Consider the following 19,583-nt stretch of genomic DNA (forward strand, 5'->3'; position numbering starts at 1 on the left):
CGCTCCATTTTAAACCGTTTATATGGAACATCGCGTCGATTTAAATCGAACCTTTTCTATACACCACCATTTTTTGCTGTCCTAAATCACTAAAGCAATTGTTCAATATTTTATCACATTGATAAAATATAGTTTTAACTATTTGTGATTAATTATACCAGAATGAGGAGGGTCATGCCGATTTTTCCTTTGTTTACGTGTTATTTACAACTGATGTGATGGATCTTAATGATAGTATCGAATGAACTATATTTTTCAATTGAGCATGACGGATCACGCAACGTTCGGCATTACCAAACCGAGCAATATTAAGATGAATTATCCTACTGGGGCCAGACACCCACTGATGCAGCGATATTTCACTTTTTCATATGTTAATGCTGAAACATAAGTTTTCCTTCAGTTTTACAGAAACGGGTTTATTTAATTCGGTTCATCCTGAAGTATCAAAGTGGCACAACAAGTATTACAAACTTTTACGCTCCTAACAACTAGGCACTCGTTACTCTGATTATAATCCGACATAAATAACTTTTAACTACCTCACCTCAGCCATCTTATTAGCTCAAAAATGAAAAAGTCAACGTCACGAACTAAGGACGTATTTGTTTTTAGTTCATGACGTTTTGTCAAACGTTTTGTTGACGTTTTGTTGACGTTTTGTCAAACGGACGTCTTGGCAGTCTGTCTTATTTGGTATTACGTCGGACGACGCCTTATTTAAAAGGCCGAGTTGCTGAGGGGGAGTTACTTCAAAAACTAGGACTTCAATATATCTGAGAAACCCCATCAAAAATGCAGGAGCACCATTACAGATTCGCGGCATTTAAAAAGGGGATAACAATGGTTGATGAGCGTCGCGGCCGCGGCCTCAGGAGTCACGTCGGGAATCGTCGCTGTCACGAACAAGACGACAAAAAACAAGATAGACAAGCCGGGAAAAAGAAAATCCCGAAAATCGGCAGACAGCAAGAAATGTCACTTTTTGTTATTCAACATAGTGTCCGAATCGACGTTTAGTTTCTTGTGGAAAAATTAATGACCCAAAAAAGACGTTGCGTGTGTGGAGGTGAGAAATTGGCATCGTGTTTGCTTCCCAAATCCGAAGCGGAACCTCCAAATCTGTAACGGAAAAAAATTACTTGCCCACATACAATTTGCTTAGCCACAAAACTTCTACGCTCCGAATGGATAGATGGAAATGTTATGATCGCATGAATCACCATTATGTTTATTATGGAAGATAATTGAGTAATCCTTCCACCGTTTTTACCCAAAGCGAAACGCAAAATAAAGCAGAATTAGCTATATGACCTTTCTCATTCTGGATAGAGGCGGGATCGGGTACATGTAGATAACCGGAGCTTTAACAAGGTAATATTGTCGTTTAGGTGTACGCATTATCAAAACTGCAGTATACCAGCGATTACAAGCATGTTCGGAGACCCCTGCCCTGGGACGCATAAATATTTAGAAGCTCATTATCAGTGTCTACCCGGTAAGTTAATTAAACCTCTACTTAATTAAAATACTTCCTCGATTTCTAGCAATACTTTGTACTCCACTCTATCTAACGCCTACACTGAGATGGGCTCTGGGGGGTAACTCTTACCAGAGAGTTCTAAACTTTTCCATTATGTATTACATTAACAGTTCGGATACGCGTTTTAGAACGCCGAAGTTTAACCTTTCACCGCAACCGATTTATCATCCATGTATGTACATTATTAATGAATATCAGGAATCTGTACCACTACTTACATCATTTTCGATATTCACGTAATTATGTATACTACTTGTTCGAAACAACAAAGCTAGTATATTTTATCTAAAAATTTGATAACATTGCATCTCGTATGTTGTGACCCAATGACCTCCATAAAACTTTTCAAATTAGGAATCCAACAAAGTTTGCACTGCTGAATAAAAGCTTAAATAATGCTCCCAATGGAAGCTCTTTTACACCTTTTCGCAGTTACTGTAGGTACACTTTAATATACAAATTCGTACTACGTGTGTTTAACGTACCACAAATTAATAGTAATTACCAAAAATTATGTTACGTTTCCAGGTTCCCACATACATTATGCATATGTTTTGAGGTCCCACATACAGGGTGATTCGCGTAGATTCATAATTATAAAATTCCGTTTCCGTTCCAAGTGCATAGGTACAGTGTTCTTCGCAACTTCCCTGCCCCCTGCCACCTTGTTCACCGTTCGATGAGATATCCGGATCGCCAAAACGGTCACAAATAAGTGTAAGGAGTCCGAACCCATCTCCTACCCATATTTATGACTGTTTCGGACGGTCAGGAATCGGGTTTAACTTTCTGTTGGAACTTAAAATTGAAGTAAGCAATTTGATTCTCATATTTTAAAATTGAACAAACCAATTCAGTCCACTTGGGACTTATGAACTCAAGCGATGTAGATGAAGTTTTTCTATTCATCAATCAAATGTTGACGGTGGAACTCCGGTTTAGTTTATACCCTATATAAAGGGCGATCGCTTTAAAAAAAACAAACGTAAGCGTAAGACGTTGATTAAGCTTTTTGCTATTTACCATACATATCTGACTGATAACGGGTAACATATGAACTTATACAAAACATGCTTCTGATGTTTCAAAACTCACTTGAGGCTTTTTTAATGCTCTCGTACGTGATTGCCGTTGGTGTTAAAATAATAATCTACTACGTTTTACAACATCTCGGACGGTTGTCAAGTTCGGAGGGTGGTAAGAGAACCTTTGAAAAGCACTGTACAGCGTTACGTTTAATGTGCCTTCATTTCTCTACAATATTCCGGTCAATAAACCCATAATTATTTTTGGACATGACTATTGAATACAAGTATTTAAACTTACCTATCTCTAGCAACTACAACAACAACTACTAGCCGTCCAAGTCCTCCATGGCTAATAACATCTCAGCCGCCCATGTGGACTACAATCAAGACTCCCTCGGCTCGTCCTTCGACAACCAAGGTTACCATAAGTCCTCCTTCTCCTATTCCTGGTCCTTTACCCACCTCTACCTCCGTAAACATTCCCAGCTCTACCTCAAAAGGGCAACACGAAGCCCCTGTGGAAAGTACAGGAAGGAAAGATGAAGAATGGGAATGGGAGCTAAAAGAACCAAACCCTTATGAAATTACAACCCTACCTCTAACTACCGTAACTCCCAATGGGAACTCCATTAAAAGACTGTCCACATGTAAGTATTATGATATCTTAAGTGGGTCTTAGTACGCTTTTTTTATATTGAGTGGTACACAGTACCCCCAAAGCCCTATATGCACCATCGGCCGGCTGTACCCTACCATTAAATTTTATAATTGTATGAAGTGTTGCGATTTATGCAAGTAGTTGGCTACATACTCAACTAACTGGTTGCATTTAAAGTCAACTAAACAATTTTAATAACAAGTCGGTGAATCGTTCTTACTGCTCTTTATATCATCTTTTCCCCTTTCCAGCCGATGCCACTTCTACATTTTCATACGCACCTTCGGTACCCAGCGTTTACCCATGGCCCAAAGATTCTGAGTACCTTCCATACCATTGTAATTCAACCACCATAAGAAACATATTATGGAAAGCCACCCATGTGAACAAAACTGCTGTTCAGCCGTGCCCCCCAGGTACAACGGGTTTCGCCAAGTGGCACTGCTCGGAAGGTATCTCCAATGATCATGAGTGGACTCCTCTTAATCCGGATTTAAGTGAATGCCGGTCGGTTTGGCTCACCAGTTTGGAGCAAAGATTGCTTTTGGGTAAAGATCTCTTGATGTCGATCATAAGGGACTTGTCTACGGTGACTGGAAGCACAGTACTATATGGAGGAGATATGGCTATAACTACGAAGATAATACAAAAGATGACTGAGAAAATGTCTCAAGATATTCAAACATTTCCTGACACCCGACAAAGGGAAGAAATTGTTGGAGAAATGCTGGGATATGTAACCAAGACTAGTAGTAATTTACTAGATGCCACTCAAGATTCTTCTTGGAAGGATCTTAGTTACAAAGAACAAATGAGTGTAGCTACTTCGTTACTTATTGGCTTGGAGGAAAACGCCTTTTTGTTGGCAGATACAGTAACTAGTCAGAAAACTGTAAATAGAGATGAGAAAAATATAAGTAAGTATTTTTTTATAAGCTCATAATATTCTTAAGTATCCTTCTACTTTTAGTACTTTCTGTCAGAGTCTTGGATACAAAGTTTTTGTCACATGAAAGTTTTCCTTCTGAAGACAGAAATACTGATTGGAGACCTAGCAATGACTTGATAGAGCTCTCCAAAGAAGCCTTGTTGGAGAATAACGATGGGAACCTAGTTAGGCTTGTGTTTGTGGCCTTTGACAGACTAGAAGAAATTCTTCAGTGGCGGTCAGATAATTCTGATAATAGCAATAATGTAACTACAATTTTAAATAGTAAAGTCATATCAGCAAGCCTTGGAAAGGGACGTCATATTCAACTTAAGAAGCCCGTAAGACTGACATTAAAGCACATTAAAACTGAGAATGTGAGCAACCCAAGATGTGTTTTTTGGGATTATACCACAAATGCGTGGTCAGAAGAAGGTTGTCATGTAGACACCTCCGACTCTAACTACACCCACACAGTGTGTTTCTGTGATCATTTAACTAATTTCGCTATTCTTATGGATGTCCATGATGTTTATTTACCAATAAACCATGAAATAGCTCTGCAAGTTATTACATACGTCGGATGTATAGTGTCGATTATTTGCCTCATACTAGCCATTATGACATTTCAGTTATTTCGCGGGCTCAAGGTATTTAATGTCTTTACTATATACTTTTTTTTGCATTAAAATCTATCATTTTTCTGTAGAGCGACCGAACAACGATACACTGTAACCTATGTACATGCCTCCTCATAGCTGAGATAATATTTTTAGTAGGAATAGACAGAACTGGAAATCGAATATTTTGTGGTGTAGTTGCAGGATTCCTACACTACTTCTTTTTATGTGCTTTTATATGGATGCTGTTTGAAGGTTTACTCAGCTTCAAAAGTATGTTGAAGATATCTGTAAATGAGTAATGTTTCAGGTTTCCAGCTTTATGTTATGTTGATTGAGGTATTCGAAGTGGAAAAGTCTAGAATACAATGGTACTATATCGCTGCATATGGTTTGCCATTGTTAATAGTATTTGCATCAGCTGCTGTGTATCCTCAAGGCTATGGTACTATGAAGCATTGTTGGCTAACAACTGACAATTACTTTATTTATACGTTTGTTGTTCCTGTCCTCTTGGTAATGATGGTAAGTAAATTGTTTCTTTATGCTGTATAGATTTTATATAATTGACCCGTATTACCGTTCAGAATCTGATCATTATAAGCTTTTATGATCTTTTATAACGCCTACAGAAAATTGTGCTAAGTAGTGGAAGTTTTTCCGTTTTCAAAGCGTTTTCCCAATATGTGTTGACGCCTAAGGCATACTTAAGATTCTTCTATTTTGTTTTCAGCTGAATTTCATATTTTTGACAGTGGCAATATTAAAGATGTGCAAGCATGCAAGCGCTTCTGTGTCAATGAAAAATAAAGAACATTCCCGCCTTGCTAGCACGAGGTAATTATTTACATTTATATGAATAGTTTTATGTGGGCTTTAGCTGTATATGTTTTAATTCTAAGGGGAATTCGAACTTTTATTGGTACTTAACGTTTCAATGTGGTAAAAGCATGAATATTGTTAATTCATACGGCATTGGGTGGTTTGAAACTTGTACGATGTTTCAAGGTTATACGTATAGATGCATGACCATAAATCTATTTTCATTTTATTCTTAAGGTATCACATATATGTTTAATTTAACCTAGCCTTCAAAACGGATGTTGCATAAACGCCTATGGCATGATTTTTCTATCCTGGAACCTGCACAATAGTTCCAAATTTAATCCTAGCACTTTTCTTTTTTTCTTAATTTTGCTTTAACTGAAAACGGTGCCGGCCAAGTTTGTTCTTTAAAAACTAATTTACTTATTCGAAATTAACTTTGATTCACCGCCGCTGCTTTCACTTTTAGCAATTTACAATCAATAGCACATTCTCGGGTAGGAGAATAAATGGCAAAACTTATATATCCACACGTCCACACACAAAACCTGTTTTACTATTTACCAATATTAAAAAATCGATTCCTTTATGATGGGTAACCTTTCAGCAAAAAATGAACTCCATGCTGCTATTATTGTTTACAATTTAAGTTGCTTTATGTTAACAAATTTCTGTTGTATAATATAGTGCCTGCACAAAGAACTACAAGGTGTATAGATATTTTCCTATTAGGTAACGTAACGAGGATTATAAATAATTGCTTGTCTAACACCACTTGCTTATTAAAAGAACAATTTTGATAATAGAACCGAGGTAAAAGTAATAGTGTAAATATTTCAATAGAAAATGTACTCAGATCGAGTGAGTTACACAATAATGTTGTCTTATGTGGAGTACCAATCTATAACTATACGTATATACACAGTGAAGGAGAAGATTTGCAATGGGATTTCCAAACGAATCTTAAGATTTTTGAGGTGGTGAGAAGTTCAACCCTGACTATAGAAAACTGATATTTTCTCATTCACTGTATGTATATTTAATTATACAAGACGTCCTGCGTCGAGATGTCAATATTAACACATAAAACAGAGTTCAAATGCTTAATTGTTTCGCTGAGAAACCACATTTTATGCTTTTCGACATAGTGCAAGCGAGTTTCATTAAATAACAAATTTCGCTGAAATTAAAGAGCTACAGCGAATGTTACATTTTCTTTCGATCATAAGTGAATGTTTATTATTAAAAAAAATTACTACAGAAATTGCACTTTTTGCATTTACTTTTTTCGTTATTTTTACTTAATGTCCGTGAAATTTTATACTACATGTAAAGGGAATATAGTGTTGAGTACCAGAATAACTTGCACAAACCTCCATTACCAATAAATAGTTGTTACGGCTTTCCTGCGGTAATTTAAAATCGTTTCGTTTTTATGAAAAAGATATTTAAATGCACAGTGCAACAATGTATTTTTCGACTATTTAGAGATATTCATAAAATATTTTCAGTGCGTTCATATTCCTGCTAAATACACGAATAATCTCGCCTTCTAACTGACTCAACCGAAGAAAGCAACTCGCTTCGTTCTGCTCGCATTATTCTTGAAGTACGGTTTGCTAGTTGTTCTGTTATCGCGACAAGTTTGAAGCACACGTTAGTTTTCAACTTTTCTTCAACATAAAAATCCACAGGCGTTAAATCTGGACTTTTAAATGACCATCGTACACGTTTACAGAGCGCTATCCATCGATTGAGATATTGTTAATTCATCCACGCTGTAATGATGAGTCTGCCAATGCAAGTCAGACAATCGCCCATTTGAAAGCAAACCCTTTGAATAATAACAGCTGGTTCGTTTTCCAACAAGTGGTGCAGAAATCAAGTTTCTGAGCCAGATTATGAGGTCCAGCAAGTGTCTATCTATCGTCCCTAATCAAACATTGTCACTCAATTGGCGTGGAAATCGTGAAGGGGCAGCATCGTGAGGGTTATCCCCTAACTATAATATTTTATATCACTTCACATCATTTTCGTTTATTCACCAATCCACGGCACACGTTCTGGGAAATGTCTAACAGCTTTACATCGCTGCAAAAACGATCAACTGAATTAAATTCCGGTTTCATGGTCGACATTTAATAAGTGCTGCACTGACGTAATACGATATAAGGAAGATGTCTTCCGTCGTGTGTTAAAACTTTGCGCACTTTAGAACGAATAACATCAAGCCTATCTTCGGCAATTTGCACACTTGAAGGCTGATTTTCATCGAAAAAATTCAATAAGTTTACTGGCAAGACTACGTCAGGCATGGAATCTTTATTTCCGGGTCCGGTTTCCCTCAAGGTATGATAGATAAGTGGCTTCGAAGGTGCGATGTTCAGGAAACTGAAACTCAACGACGGTATTCGCGAACAGAGTCACAACTTCCGATGCGTTGTCATTAGCATAACTATAATTCTACATACTCTTCGCTCGAATAACAGCGAGGCATTTTTCTGTAAACAAACCTACAGTTTTGATTATTCGCTTACAATGGGGGAATGATGGAACATCTTCGACGGTTTTAAACGTCCAATTCTACGTCTATCTACGTCTAGATGCTACATCGTCTTTGCGAAACCTGCTTTACTCTGAGAAGGGAAATCATTCAATTAAGCAAATAACAACGGTGATAAGTTGCTCATAAGATGACGTAATTTTTGTGCAATTGCCGTTATTGCATCTTTTAAGGGCTGGGAATGAGCGGTTCAACTTTTCGCCGAAATAAGTTCAATTTACGATAGAAGTTAATCTATAAACTATGGTTCCTCTTGTAAGTTTTCTAAACAATAAACGATTGTTTGTTCCACGCAAAAATGTTGTGCTGAGCCAATTCTATAGTAATATTCGTTGTAGCCCTTATAATATCAGCGGTCTTTGCCGTTTAATAAAAAAATCATAGGACATGTTGTATCAAAGAAACAGTTAAGATGCTTTTATGTGAAATGAGTTACTGTTAAGGTACTGTAGCACCTCCTGAAATATTTTACATCTCAAAGCAGAACTGAGTATTTTAGTTGTCTATTTGTAGTTTTTATGCGATAGCTTAAAAATCTTCATTTCTCAGATTGCTGGTGTAAATACGTTTCTAATATATTCTTTTTCTTGCATGGCGATCTTACATTGGTAGTGGAAAGGAAGAAAATGCACTTCGAATGAAATTTGACTTGTAAGGACACTTTTTCTAACATTAACACAAGGGGGAGACTTGAGGTACACTGGACATGTTGTCTTGTTTTTTTTTATAACTCATCACATATCTACCTATAAAGACGCAGGATAACACACCTAAAGCAACTCATTTTTATTTTAGAAAGTCGTCCCTGGTTAGTTAAATGTCCCCTAAAATCCATTGTCCACTGTATCCCATGCTCTCCCTATAACTTGCGTGTGAGTGACTATACATGAAAAATGATCAGTAATACTAGCATAAGATGTTGTTTCAACAAATTTCTTGCAGCAAAGTCGTCACTGGCAGGCATTTTTAAGGGTTATTAAGCGAAATAAGCTTTAAAACAAACTTGGCATGTTATTAAAAAGGCATGTTAGACATTCTGTCTCCGAAGTGTAGATTTTAGCAAAAACAAACATTTCTCAAGTCCAATAAGAACTGGATCGGTAACTTAAGTAAACATTTCAGGGCATGGTTGAAAGGAGCTTTCGTTCTAGTTTTCCTACTAGGATTGACTTGGGTCTCCGGATTTTTATACATTAACCAGGAATCGCTTGCGATGGCATATGTGTTTGCCATTTTCAATTCGTTGCAGGGATTCTTTATTTTCCTGTTCCACTGTGTTCAGAACGAAAAGGTAAGTTAACTTCTTGCGCTGCCTGGTTTAGTTTAGTGGTTGGACTGTGAAGTTAAATGAGGAATACTTCCATCGTAGGTGCGAAAAGAATATCGTAAGTTTATACGAAGACATTCTTGGCTGCCAAAATGTCTCCGATGTTCGAAATCGGGTAGCGGGCCTGGTGGCAGCAGCAGCGCAAACACTGGCAGCTGTACAACATCCGGTGGTCCCGGAAAGGAAAGAAGGCCGAGCCTCTTTGGTTCAAATGGGAACCCATCTGGTGGAACCAACTCTCATTCCACGGATAATTCTGTGTTAACGCCTCACGGAACAAGTGTGGGTACCAATAGCAACAACAGTATAGTGATCTCGAATAATCTAAATAATGCGCGTCCTACGGCACTAGTGCAGATTTTGTCTCGAACCGATCTGAACAATGCTAGTACCACCATGACCAACCACAATCGACAGCATAACGTGTCCCAGCAAGGTACAGATGATGTTCAAACTTGCGTGTATACACTAGGCTAGCTGATTTTTGCAAAGTTTCCGATTATGTGACGAACAACTCAAAATATCTTACTTATTTATGTTCGTGACATGAAGACTCATAAGCAATGTGTCTGAGAAATTGCTTATTTAGCCTAAAAACGAGGTTACATGGCAATGTAGCTTTGTCTAGTGTATACGCACTTTAAATATCAAATCATTGTTTTTGCGTCCTTCTCATGGTTTTGTTTGCTTATTTCTACAACTATCATGCAAATCATTTCCGTTAAATATTTGTGTACTTCGACTGTCTGTCTCCTTGTTTGTACTATTTTTCTAAACACTACATCACACTAGTCGTTTAGCACACGGCTCAGTAGGAAAGTTTTGGTCGGTAGCTAAATTGTGTCATTAATAATACTTGACTACAAGTTTTGAAGCTCCTAAATCATCCAGAAAGAGCGCGTAAAATTTCATTATGATGTAGAAATATCGTTGCAAACTTTAAAAGTAAATTACGTAAACTAACGCCACGGAGTGTGAATATTTCTACGTCTTCAACAAATTTAGAATTTCCTTTCTATACAGTAAATAGAAGCATATAAGTAAAGTGTTTATAACAAAAGAGAACCTGCGACTTATTTGAATGGAACTTTTAAAAACTTAAAACTTTCCTTATGGGGCGAAAGTAGTTTCATTCTTTGGGTTAACTTTACCAGCACAAGTAGAGTTAATGTTCCTAGGGACATTTTTAGTAACGTGTTTTGGTCTGTTAGTAGAATCGATAGTTCTACGTAAATCGACAAGAACTGCATTGTAAACTATGTCACCCTCAGTTTTATTCTGAAACTTCTCTCTTTTCAAGAGCAAAGGCCTTCCGCTATAGTCAGACTACGAAACATCATGTACGTAATAAGAATACAACCTCTCTCGGTACAAGTATTGGAGAAATCTTTCACAAAATACGCTGAAGCTTTTACTAACTGTGGAGTGCTATGGTGGTGCCCGCATTGTCGCCTTCTCTATCTGGCATGCCTCTTTAGGTGGTACCCATGTTGTGGAACTGTACTAACGCTTTCGCTTACTCTAATGTGCCCCTTATTCAAAGATCAATTGAACTGCAATTTCACATCACTGGCCATCATTATATTTCATTTGTTTGCATCGGTTTATTCATCCAGAGATTTATCAAACTTCAATAGAGTTAATATAGCAATTTCCATTCTTTAGTTTAGTCTATAGTGGATGCGTTTAAAATTGTGTTAATGAATAGTTTAGAGCGATTTTACAGTGTATTTACAATCGTAGAGTTAATATTAACACATGAAAATGAAATTGCAGACCTAAGATTTTTGATTCAGGGACTGAATAGTTGGTGACGGTTCGATTTTACTTTTCAGTTGCAGCGAAGTTGGAACTCCCAGAGCTGTACGAACGTGAATCGAGCATGTCGCACGCCTGTACCCACATCTACATCGGCCAACATGGCTGCTACTCTGTTTCGCCCCCCTCGTCCCACAGATTCCGTTCCATCTCCCGACCTAGAAGCCCCTAACACTTCCACTCTTCCCTACATTCGCAATTTCTATAAGAACTCCATTATTAACCCCAATATACCTAAGTCAGTTTCAACCTGGGGTCCTCTGCACAAACCTTTACACTGGAAGGTTCGTACTGTTAACTGCTTTGTAGATTTTCACTTTATTAAACGCATGTACCTTCGGCAAATGCCTCAATCAAATCGATAAGAATCTGAGGCTTCTCGTAGTTCACCAGATTGATGGACAGTTGAACTGGGCATATGTAATGAAGACTTTTTTCTTTCTAATATTTTTTATTTACGGCATGATTTTTGAAGTAAGGATGTTCCGATCAAGATATTTTTTGAAACTTCACATATGAGGAGCACTTTTTAATCAACAGGGTTGCTATTCATATGAATAGCAGTTTTAATTTGCGTTATGATCCAAATCAAAATTCGATCGCTGATGAAGCATTTCTTTATATTTCAGAACATTTCTTTTAAGTCATACAGCCGTGATTCTGGTCATGGAGGATCGGAACAAGAAGAATCTCCCAGGTCTCAAATGATAATAGCAGAGGCACATCGCATATCTGCCGCTTTGGCTAAAGAAAACCAACGTCAAATCCCCCCTAGTCATCAAGCCAATTTCTCAGAATACGGAATGCGTCCAAGTGGTCAGCAAACCCATTGTGTCGCAACAGGGCGGAAGAAGCTAAATTCGACTAAACCTCTCCATTGGAACCAACATACGTATACGGAAATTTACGATGGCCAAAATCCAAGAGGTTACTTGAATTCTGAAGATGATCCTGTATACGAAGAAATCGACAGAAATGAGATTCAAGTCAGCGATATGAGCGACGAGGATGCTAAGAGACAAAGCGACATGAGCAGACAAAGTTCGAGGTCTTATGGTGATCACAGACCCTTAATTCCGTATAGTCCAGGAACCGAGCGGGGTTTTCTGGAAGTTGTAGGAAATAATAAAGAAATGGATTCTTATAGACTGCGGTGCAACAATGTGGGGTTTCCGTACCGTACCCCCCAAGGTGACGCAGCGATGAGGTCACTAGCGGCTGTACTCGACGGAGAAACTGTAGTGTGTCATTTAGAACCTCAGGAGATGTTCCCCCCTCAACATTTAGATGTTCATTACGTGTCACGAACTTTATCTCACCTTCCCCCTTATAGTGAAAGTTAGAAACTGCCATTCGCAAGTAATTATCTGTGATTATCGCATGATCAGACTGTTTGGTCATATTAATTAGTAGTTTCGTTAGTAAGGCTCAGCTTGAATGAAAGAAAGTGATAATTTTATATTAATCGACTATTTTATAAAAAAAAGTGGAACTATTATGTATGAGTTATTCCAGTCAGCCTGTTAGGTTATTTCGTGATCCCTTAGGTACAGACTGTAGTGTTGCTCGGGAGGGTACGTACTGTTTCGTTTATAATTTTCATAGTGTAAAAAAAATCGAAATTTCGATAATTTATGAGCTCTTCTAAGCAAGACTACAGGTCGAAAAAGAAACGAACTCGTTGCAATAAGTTTCTTGTTTATATAATCATAGGGTTACGTAAGCCCGTATATATAGTTTCCGTAAAGTAATATGAAATTATTGTAACTTTTTAAATATTTGTTACGCATATAGGGACCTACCCAACGCACCTGTAATTTACTCTTCTTAACTGCTCGATTAGTGTGTAATATTTTAGAAATCTAAAGTTGAGTTTTGGAAGTGTAAAAAAATTAACACGAATCCTCTTAAATCAGATCTGTAACTATTACTTTAGCCATTGTTAATGTACATGCAGAACGTTGATGTCTAACCTGTCGAGTAAATGTAAAATGAACACCCTGTATATTGGCATCGTAATAATTTCAATACCTGTTAATCATTGTTGGTATTCTAGGTCCTTGACTAAAGCAATTCAAATTTCTACATACTTTAGCGATGAAAATCAATTGTTCTTTATTTATTTGTAAATAAAAATTGTCTTGTTTTATTTTGTAGTGCTGTTTAAGTTAAGACTTAGCTAGCACGGATTTGTAAATATTTAAATAAAAATGGCAACTGCAGAATTTGGGTTTTATTTCTAAAGCTTCGTGCAGACCTAAACATTACACCGTTCAACGAACAGAACGCCGAATAAACCACTAAATTGAACGGGCCAGCATACTCGCACGATTTGTAGACGTGTATCCAAGCAAGTCCTTTTTTCGGCTTTTGGTTCTTAACGCGGTCTAACGAAGTTTACTGCGTTTTATACCACCACTTATCAAATGCAATGAAGATTGGCCTACAGTAGGCCACAACCATTTATTGTTTCAACTCTAAGGAGGAGCGTAACATCGTCGTTCATACGAGAAACGTAAAATCAGGAATACAAGAAATGTCGTTCATGAATTAGTTAAATAAGCGACACCCTAAAACAAAACCTTGCGGGACTCCAAGGGGAGCAGTGTCGATTATCTGCCTCTATCGGCCACTAACTGTTTACGACCCGTTAGATACGATGTAATAAATTTTAAAGGAGATCAGCTTGATACCTTTGGTTGTTCTTCTCTTAGCTTGGAGATGAGGGTATTAGAGTTAAGTTGGTCAAAGGTCTTAGAAAAGTTAAAGTACACTACGCCAGGCTGAGCTTTAGCATAGCGTCCGATATATGGAATTGCGGAGTTGTCTCCGATATGTGCTGACTCTTAACTTTTTTATTAGGAAGGTTTATTATTATAGATCTAAAAAAAAAGCGAAAAAGTCATACTGTTGCGGAACAATCTGAATCCGCAGGAAGACATAGATGTAATCATACGTAATCAGGTCGAACACTTAAAAAATATTGAGATGAGCTGATAGTTTTATATATCTGACTTGTTTTAAAAACGGGGCAAACCTTCTACACTTTCCATACATCTGAAACACTCCGTTCACTAAGGTAATTATTCACGACCAGTGTAAGATGTTTGACTAAGACATATCACAAATCGAGAAAACAAGGATTAAATGTAGTTTTATAGTGAATTTAAGTTTGTTTTCTTAGAGCAGTAGAGCTCAGAGTATTAGAGTTTCAGACACGCTCTATATGAACGTTGCGAGAGTTATTTACATCGGGAGCAACCCATTGTGCAAATGAACCAGGAGTGAAGTAAAATTTTTCCTGGAATGTCGTCGACAGATTGAAAAGATTAGTTGTATTATTCAGGCCTATTTCATTATAATCAATCAATTTCATCATAAAACATCTCGTTTGATATAGTTCTAACTTCCCTTAACAAACTTGGTAAACAATTTCGGGGTATCTTTTTTATATTGTAATCAATTTCAGACATTTAAATTTAATATTATGAATAATGTTCAAAGTAAACCGTGGAAGATAGTTTCCATTAGGGATTCTTCGATAACATAGATCCGTACTGGCCAGCAATCAATTCGACCTTTCATAGAAAATTTGAACAGATGCAAAGACAAATCGTAACTTTTATGAAAAGTTTTTGTATTTCATAAAAGTTGTCCATAAAAACTATATGTGTGTTCTTTACAAAAAAATAATCAATTATCTTATTTTACAAGAAAAAAAAGCATATAAAAAAATATTCTTTATTATAAACGAATTAATCAACAATAAATAAAATTTGTTTCATTAAGTCCCTTGTTTTAGATCTGCCGATTCTCTTCTTAAGTTCAAAAGCTTCTTTCCTAATTCAAATCCTAAAAAGCACGCCGCGTTCGCCGGAAAAGCTCTAATAAGGACCGGCGTTATTCCTTTATATAGAGCCAGGGGTCCTTCGGTTGCTATAAGTTCTTTGAGCACATCTCTTAGCCCATGTGGGTATCGTCCTTCGGGCGCTAAAATTAAATATTTTATTAGTACTTCCACCAAAATTTTTGAGCCAAATCAGTAGATACCTGTTTGCAAACGACTCTTAAGGACATCGGAAGGCATTCCAACCAACCAATTGGCAACTCCCGCTGTCCCTCCACTAAGTATCGTGCCTAAAATGCTGGCTTGATGTTCACCCTGTTTAGTTATGTAATTTTGCACCGCCTCGTATGTTAGAAAATATACCCCACTCGCAGGTACGTCTGAAATAAAAGAATTGCTTTCTTATAATCAAACGGAGATGTTTACATTGCACGAAGGGCACTCGAAAGAGTTAACTATAGAAAGAACTTAAATTATTAAAGAGCTCTCGGGAAAGTTTCAGTGAACCACCTCCTTAAAATATATAAAGTTTTTAAGTTTCTTTACGCAGATGTAGGTAATTTACAGTGCAATTCGTTTAAAGTTTTTCCTTAAATAATCTTTAAACAAAAAGCCATTTTTATTAATACTTTGTTAAATGTCTTTCAGAGTGCACTCAGGTAATTTGCTTATCTCCCTAAACATGTTCAACTCAGGAATATCGTTCTTTTATGAAATGACATTACTTTATACAGATAAAAAGAGATTATTTCGAATTTTATTTCAGCTTTTACGGAAATATGTGGGTGTCAGTATCCTGTAAAATATACTACACCATGGTAGTCACTTACCAATTCTCAGGCAGTTCGGTGAAATAAATTAAATCTCAAAAATGGATTATTATCAGAAATTGGCAATCATCCTGGTATTTTGCAGTTTTAGTGTAAGTGACTAAAAATTCGAAGCTTTTTAATGTGATATAAAAATGCCTTCTTCTGCGCTCTAATACATCGACCTTTTAGTGCTACGCCTGGGAGAGGGAATCGACATGTCCTCTGATTTGCACCTGTCAGCTTCAACCTCTAACTGAGACGGCAATTTACAGATTTATGCAGAAAGAGAAAATAAAGCCTGTTCCAGGTGAAGTGAAAACCACAGAGAATAATGAAGTAGGTGTAAAAAAATTGTCGATTAAAGAGTCACATTAGTTAAAGATTCTTATCCTGTTTAGGTAGTGTACGACGAAACCTTAGACCCTATAGAGCTACTGGAAGAAGGTCATCGAAGCATAGTTGTAAGGGCGGCAACCTGCATTCTCCAAACTGAAACCGACCCTCTGGACCTGATTGAGTCATTAGCATCGAACTTCGAGAGTCTCACCTTTATCCAAGCGTACAAATCAGGAAACAAGACTATAAAATTTAGCTGGTTAAGTAAATTTGATAAACTCCTAAGTCTTGAACTTATAGGACCGACAATTTTTCGCAAAGATGTTGATAATCATTTAATGTGCCATATAGATTATGCTTTAGAAAATTTGAACTTTTTAAATTTGGAAAGGGTACTAGTGAAAAACTCAAAAGAACAGATTCAGTCATTCCTAGAGGTATTGAAGGAAAGTGAAAATATAACTTTTGAGTACGTGCGAAAGGTAGATGGAATTCACCCTATAACAATTATCCAAAAAGGGTCAAACAACGAAGAAATAGTTCCATATGAGGTATTTAAAGAGCAACGGAAAACCAGTGGAGAAATTCCTCTATTCACAGGCTTCAAAAGGCTATTGTTGCTAAGAATTGCCAATTGTGAAATCAACAGCATTCATTGGGAGATGTTTGATGGACTCAATGACCTGCAATTTCTGAATTTAGAACGAAACAATCTTACTTTTATACCAGCATTTGCTTTTTATGGCACCCCTAGTTTAAAAAGTCTTTCCTTGGCTCATAACAAACTCTTAGATATCGAAATTACTGATTTAGCTGGATTACTGCAGTTGGAATACTTGGATCTAACATACAACGAGTTTACTCATTTATCCGAGTTATCGTTTCCGCCATTCCCTAGACTGAAACTGGCAAATTTCGCTAATAATCCTATAAGTACTGTTTTTCCAAACACATTTGAGGTCATGAATACTACAGATTCTCTTATAATCGGAAGCGAGGGCATGGCTCTAACTCTATTACCTAATTCATTTTCAGGACTAAGAATGCTCAAAATCTTAACTATCAACAATGTGAATGTACCTTTGCTGAAGAGGGAGTTGTTCTCAGGAATGCCACAGCTAAAGGAATTGATCATAACAGGAAATATAGGTAAAATTGAGTTTGACGCATTTCAGGAAGTCCCCAATTTGGAAACTGTAATATTGAGTAATTGCAAAATATTTAATATATCAATGGATGGCTTTCTTGGGCTGAACAAAGTGAAATACTTAGATCTATCTAAGAATGAATTAGAGTACCTTCCTTCAGGTGTTTTCGACGATTTGGAAAATATTCGAGAGTTATACCTCAATGGAAATAAATTTAGGACTCTTCCTAGGGATATATTTTCCAAGATATATCCAAGACTTTTAAGGCTGAACGAAAATCCATGGCACTGCAGTTGTGAAATGAGTGAATGGAAACCTATTATTGCTAGCAGAATCAAGCAAAAAACTTTGAAAAGTTGCGACTTTCCCAACGACAAAGGCCTGGCATGCGCCTCTATTGAAAATAAATTTGAATTCAAATATGTTTATGACACAAGGGTTTCACCAAGATGCACTGAACCTGAGCAATACAAAAAATGGAGCGTATTTCATGCCATGAGGAAGATTTTAAAATGCCCTGATTACAAACCAAAAATAAAAAAGAATAAACCCTATAGCAATAGTATTGAGGATAACTTTAGGACCACAGTTGTTACTAAAATATCTAGGCCACAAAATCAAAAATTGAAAGCAAAGGTGAGAAAAAGCAACTATATCAAGTACAAGCTGAAGAGCAAAACTCTTTTGGCAAATAAAATGAAACTGGAGGATTATGGAATGGATAGCGATATCGAAAATGACTTTAACAACATAAGAATTCAGTCAGAGGAATCAAATCGTCTACCTGTGCCTCATATAAATATATCATTGCTTGGAAAAAAGGATAAGAAAACTGTTTCATTATAACATTTTACTGAAAACTAAATTAAGTGCAAAGTGTGTCTATTTTAAGTGTGAGCCTCATAACCAAGAATTACAGAAAGTGTATATATCTTTGTGAAATCACAAACATTGTGTCAAAATAAGGTTTTCTTAGTTGCTTTTATCAGGACCAGGCTTTAGAAAGTAGAAATATGAAAAGTTGCAAATGTATGAATTGCATAAGATAACTATCATGTAAATAATTATACTACATATTTACCTCTAAGTAGAGTTGCTCCCATTCCTTTATACAAAGCAGCAACACCTCCTTGCTTATATAACATCATAAAAACATCTATGGGACCATTGTAAGGTTTACTGCCACCAACTCCTTGGATTTGAAGTAAACATTTGATTCTTTCCCCTGGGGTCATAATAAAGGTAGTGAATATTCCAGAAAAGGCCCCTGCCACAAAATATTGTGAATGGGTGTGTAGTCTTTGATCTTCTGGACAAAATAATTTTTTCCCCACACCAAACCCCATGAATGAAAGGGCAAATATAGGAGATACGCCTAGCAGAGGGGCACCCATGCCCCTGTATAAACCCAAAGGGCCTTCATATTTTAAAGTTTTTTGTAAACAGTCTAATGTGCCTGCATACTGACTTAGTTCACCAGCTTTAGGTAATGGCATAGTTTGTAATCTTACCTGTAAGATTTGTAAAATAATTGTGTCTAGTTAATAAACTTTAAAGTCTTAATTTTTGGGGGTTTCAATACGTACATGGTGAGCTGTCAACTTACTTTAATTGTGTCTAAGGGATGTCCCACCAGAATAGTAGATATACCTCCAAAGCCTCCACAAATGAGGTACTCCATTGGGCCCATGTCACTCATTTTTTAAGAATTTTTTGGGAAAATTTGTTAAGAGGCTAAAACATGACATAACCTCACCCTCAGAACCAAAACATTAGAACTGACAACATTGCATCGAACATTTGGAAAACGGTGTTGCCACGTTGTTCCATTTGGATGATTTGTTATACCGATTGTCCCAAAAATAAATAATTATACTTTGACCACAAAGGCCATGTAATCTACATAAAAAGTAGCACCGTTTCCCTGTATAAATTGTATACTAAAAATGCATCGTTATCGAAATTCAGAGTGTAAAAATTTTAAAATGGCTCTCAATGTTATCTTTTCTAAGCATACTGCTGCGAGTTCTACGAGTGCCGCTCTTAGTGTAAACAAATCAGTCTTGATAATTGTACCTACAGGATAATATCTATACAAATGTGGAAATAGTGACACGGTATTGGACCGTT

The 19,583-nt window shown here is 36.8% G+C and overlaps 3 protein-coding genes across 10 annotated transcripts in view; 2 read left to right on the forward strand and 1 right to left on the reverse strand.

The window, feature by feature from the left end:
• The window catches only part of LOC136409365 (latrophilin Cirl-like), a 63,450-nt gene extending 49,915 nt beyond the window's left edge, over positions 1 to 13,535 (forward strand). For 2 of the 8 annotated variants that reach the window (XM_066390801.1, XM_066390805.1), the window contains 12 exons: positions 1,392 to 1,498; positions 2,880 to 3,218; positions 3,481 to 4,146; positions 4,200 to 4,807; positions 4,867 to 5,032; positions 5,088 to 5,302; positions 5,511 to 5,614; positions 8,778 to 8,816; positions 9,288 to 9,456; positions 9,535 to 9,774; positions 11,328 to 11,594; positions 11,940 to 13,535. In XM_066390801.1, coding sequence (XP_066246898.1) covers positions 1,392 to 1,498; positions 2,880 to 3,218; positions 3,481 to 4,146; positions 4,200 to 4,807; positions 4,867 to 5,032; positions 5,088 to 5,302; positions 5,511 to 5,614; positions 8,778 to 8,816; positions 9,288 to 9,456; positions 9,535 to 9,774; positions 11,328 to 11,594; positions 11,940 to 12,653 — 3,634 coding nt within the window. In that variant the 3' untranslated portion in view covers positions 12,654 to 13,535. Of the gene's footprint in view, positions 1 to 1,391; positions 1,499 to 2,879; positions 3,219 to 3,480; positions 4,147 to 4,199; positions 4,808 to 4,866; positions 5,033 to 5,087; positions 5,303 to 5,510; positions 5,615 to 8,777; positions 8,817 to 9,287; positions 9,457 to 9,534; positions 9,929 to 11,327; positions 11,595 to 11,939 lie in introns of all 8 variants that reach the window. The other 6 variants (XM_066390802.1, XM_066390806.1, XR_010752176.1 and 3 more) reach the window with 5 other exon arrangements.
• Positions 13,536 to 15,087: 1,552 nt separating this feature from the next.
• Positions 15,088 to 19,236, reverse strand: LOC136409372 (congested-like trachea protein). Its single transcript, XM_066390825.1, has 4 exons — positions 19,060 to 19,236; positions 18,535 to 18,964; positions 15,361 to 15,537; positions 15,088 to 15,300 (listed from the first exon to the last, which is right to left on the reverse strand). The coding sequence occupies exons 1-4, from the start codon at positions 19,150 to 19,152 to the stop codon at positions 15,095 to 15,097; spliced, it is 906 nt and encodes a 301-aa protein (XP_066246922.1). The 5' UTR covers positions 19,153 to 19,236; the 3' UTR covers positions 15,088 to 15,094.
• LOC136409369 (toll-like receptor 13) lies at positions 15,962 to 18,540 on the forward strand. The gene is made up of 3 exons (XM_066390823.1): positions 15,962 to 16,079; positions 16,159 to 16,305; positions 16,368 to 18,540. Exons 1-3 carry the CDS (start codon positions 16,029 to 16,031, stop codon positions 18,297 to 18,299), a joined length of 2,130 nt encoding a protein of 709 aa, XP_066246920.1. The 5' UTR covers positions 15,962 to 16,028; the 3' UTR covers positions 18,300 to 18,540.
• Positions 19,237 to 19,583: the final 347 nt, after the last annotated feature.

This window comes from Euwallacea similis, chromosome 6 (assembly GCF_039881205.1).
Source record: "Euwallacea similis isolate ESF13 chromosome 6, ESF131.1, whole genome shotgun sequence".
NCBI lineage: Eukaryota > Metazoa > Arthropoda > Insecta > Coleoptera > Curculionidae > Euwallacea > Euwallacea similis.

What these genes read in the sequence shown, in the direction of transcription:
- LOC136409369 (XM_066390823.1), top strand. Translation starts at nt 16,029, where the DNA reads ATGGATTATTATCAGAAATTGGCAATCATCCTGGTATTTTGCAGTTTT. An exon ending in TGGTATTTTGCAGTTTTAGT is followed by an intron (nt 16,080 to 16,158) that starts GTAAGTGACTAA and finishes TCGACCTTTTAG; the next exon opens with TGCTACGCCTGGGAGAGGGA. An exon ending in AAACCACAGAGAATAATGAA is followed by an intron (nt 16,306 to 16,367) that starts GTAGGTGTAAAA and finishes TATCCTGTTTAG; the next exon opens with GTAGTGTACGACGAAACCTT.
- LOC136409372 (XM_066390825.1), bottom strand. Translation starts at nt 19,152, where the DNA reads ATGAGTGACATGGGCCCAATGGAGTACCTCATTTGTGGAGGCTTTGGA. An exon ending in GGGAGCAACTCTACTTAGAG is followed by an intron (nt 15,538 to 18,534) that starts GTAAATATGTAG and finishes CTTTTATTTCAG; the next exon opens with ACGTACCTGCGAGTGGGGTA. An exon ending in TAAGAGTCGTTTGCAAACAG is followed by an intron (nt 15,301 to 15,360) that starts GTATCTACTGAT and finishes ATTTAATTTTAG; the next exon opens with CGCCCGAAGGACGATACCCA.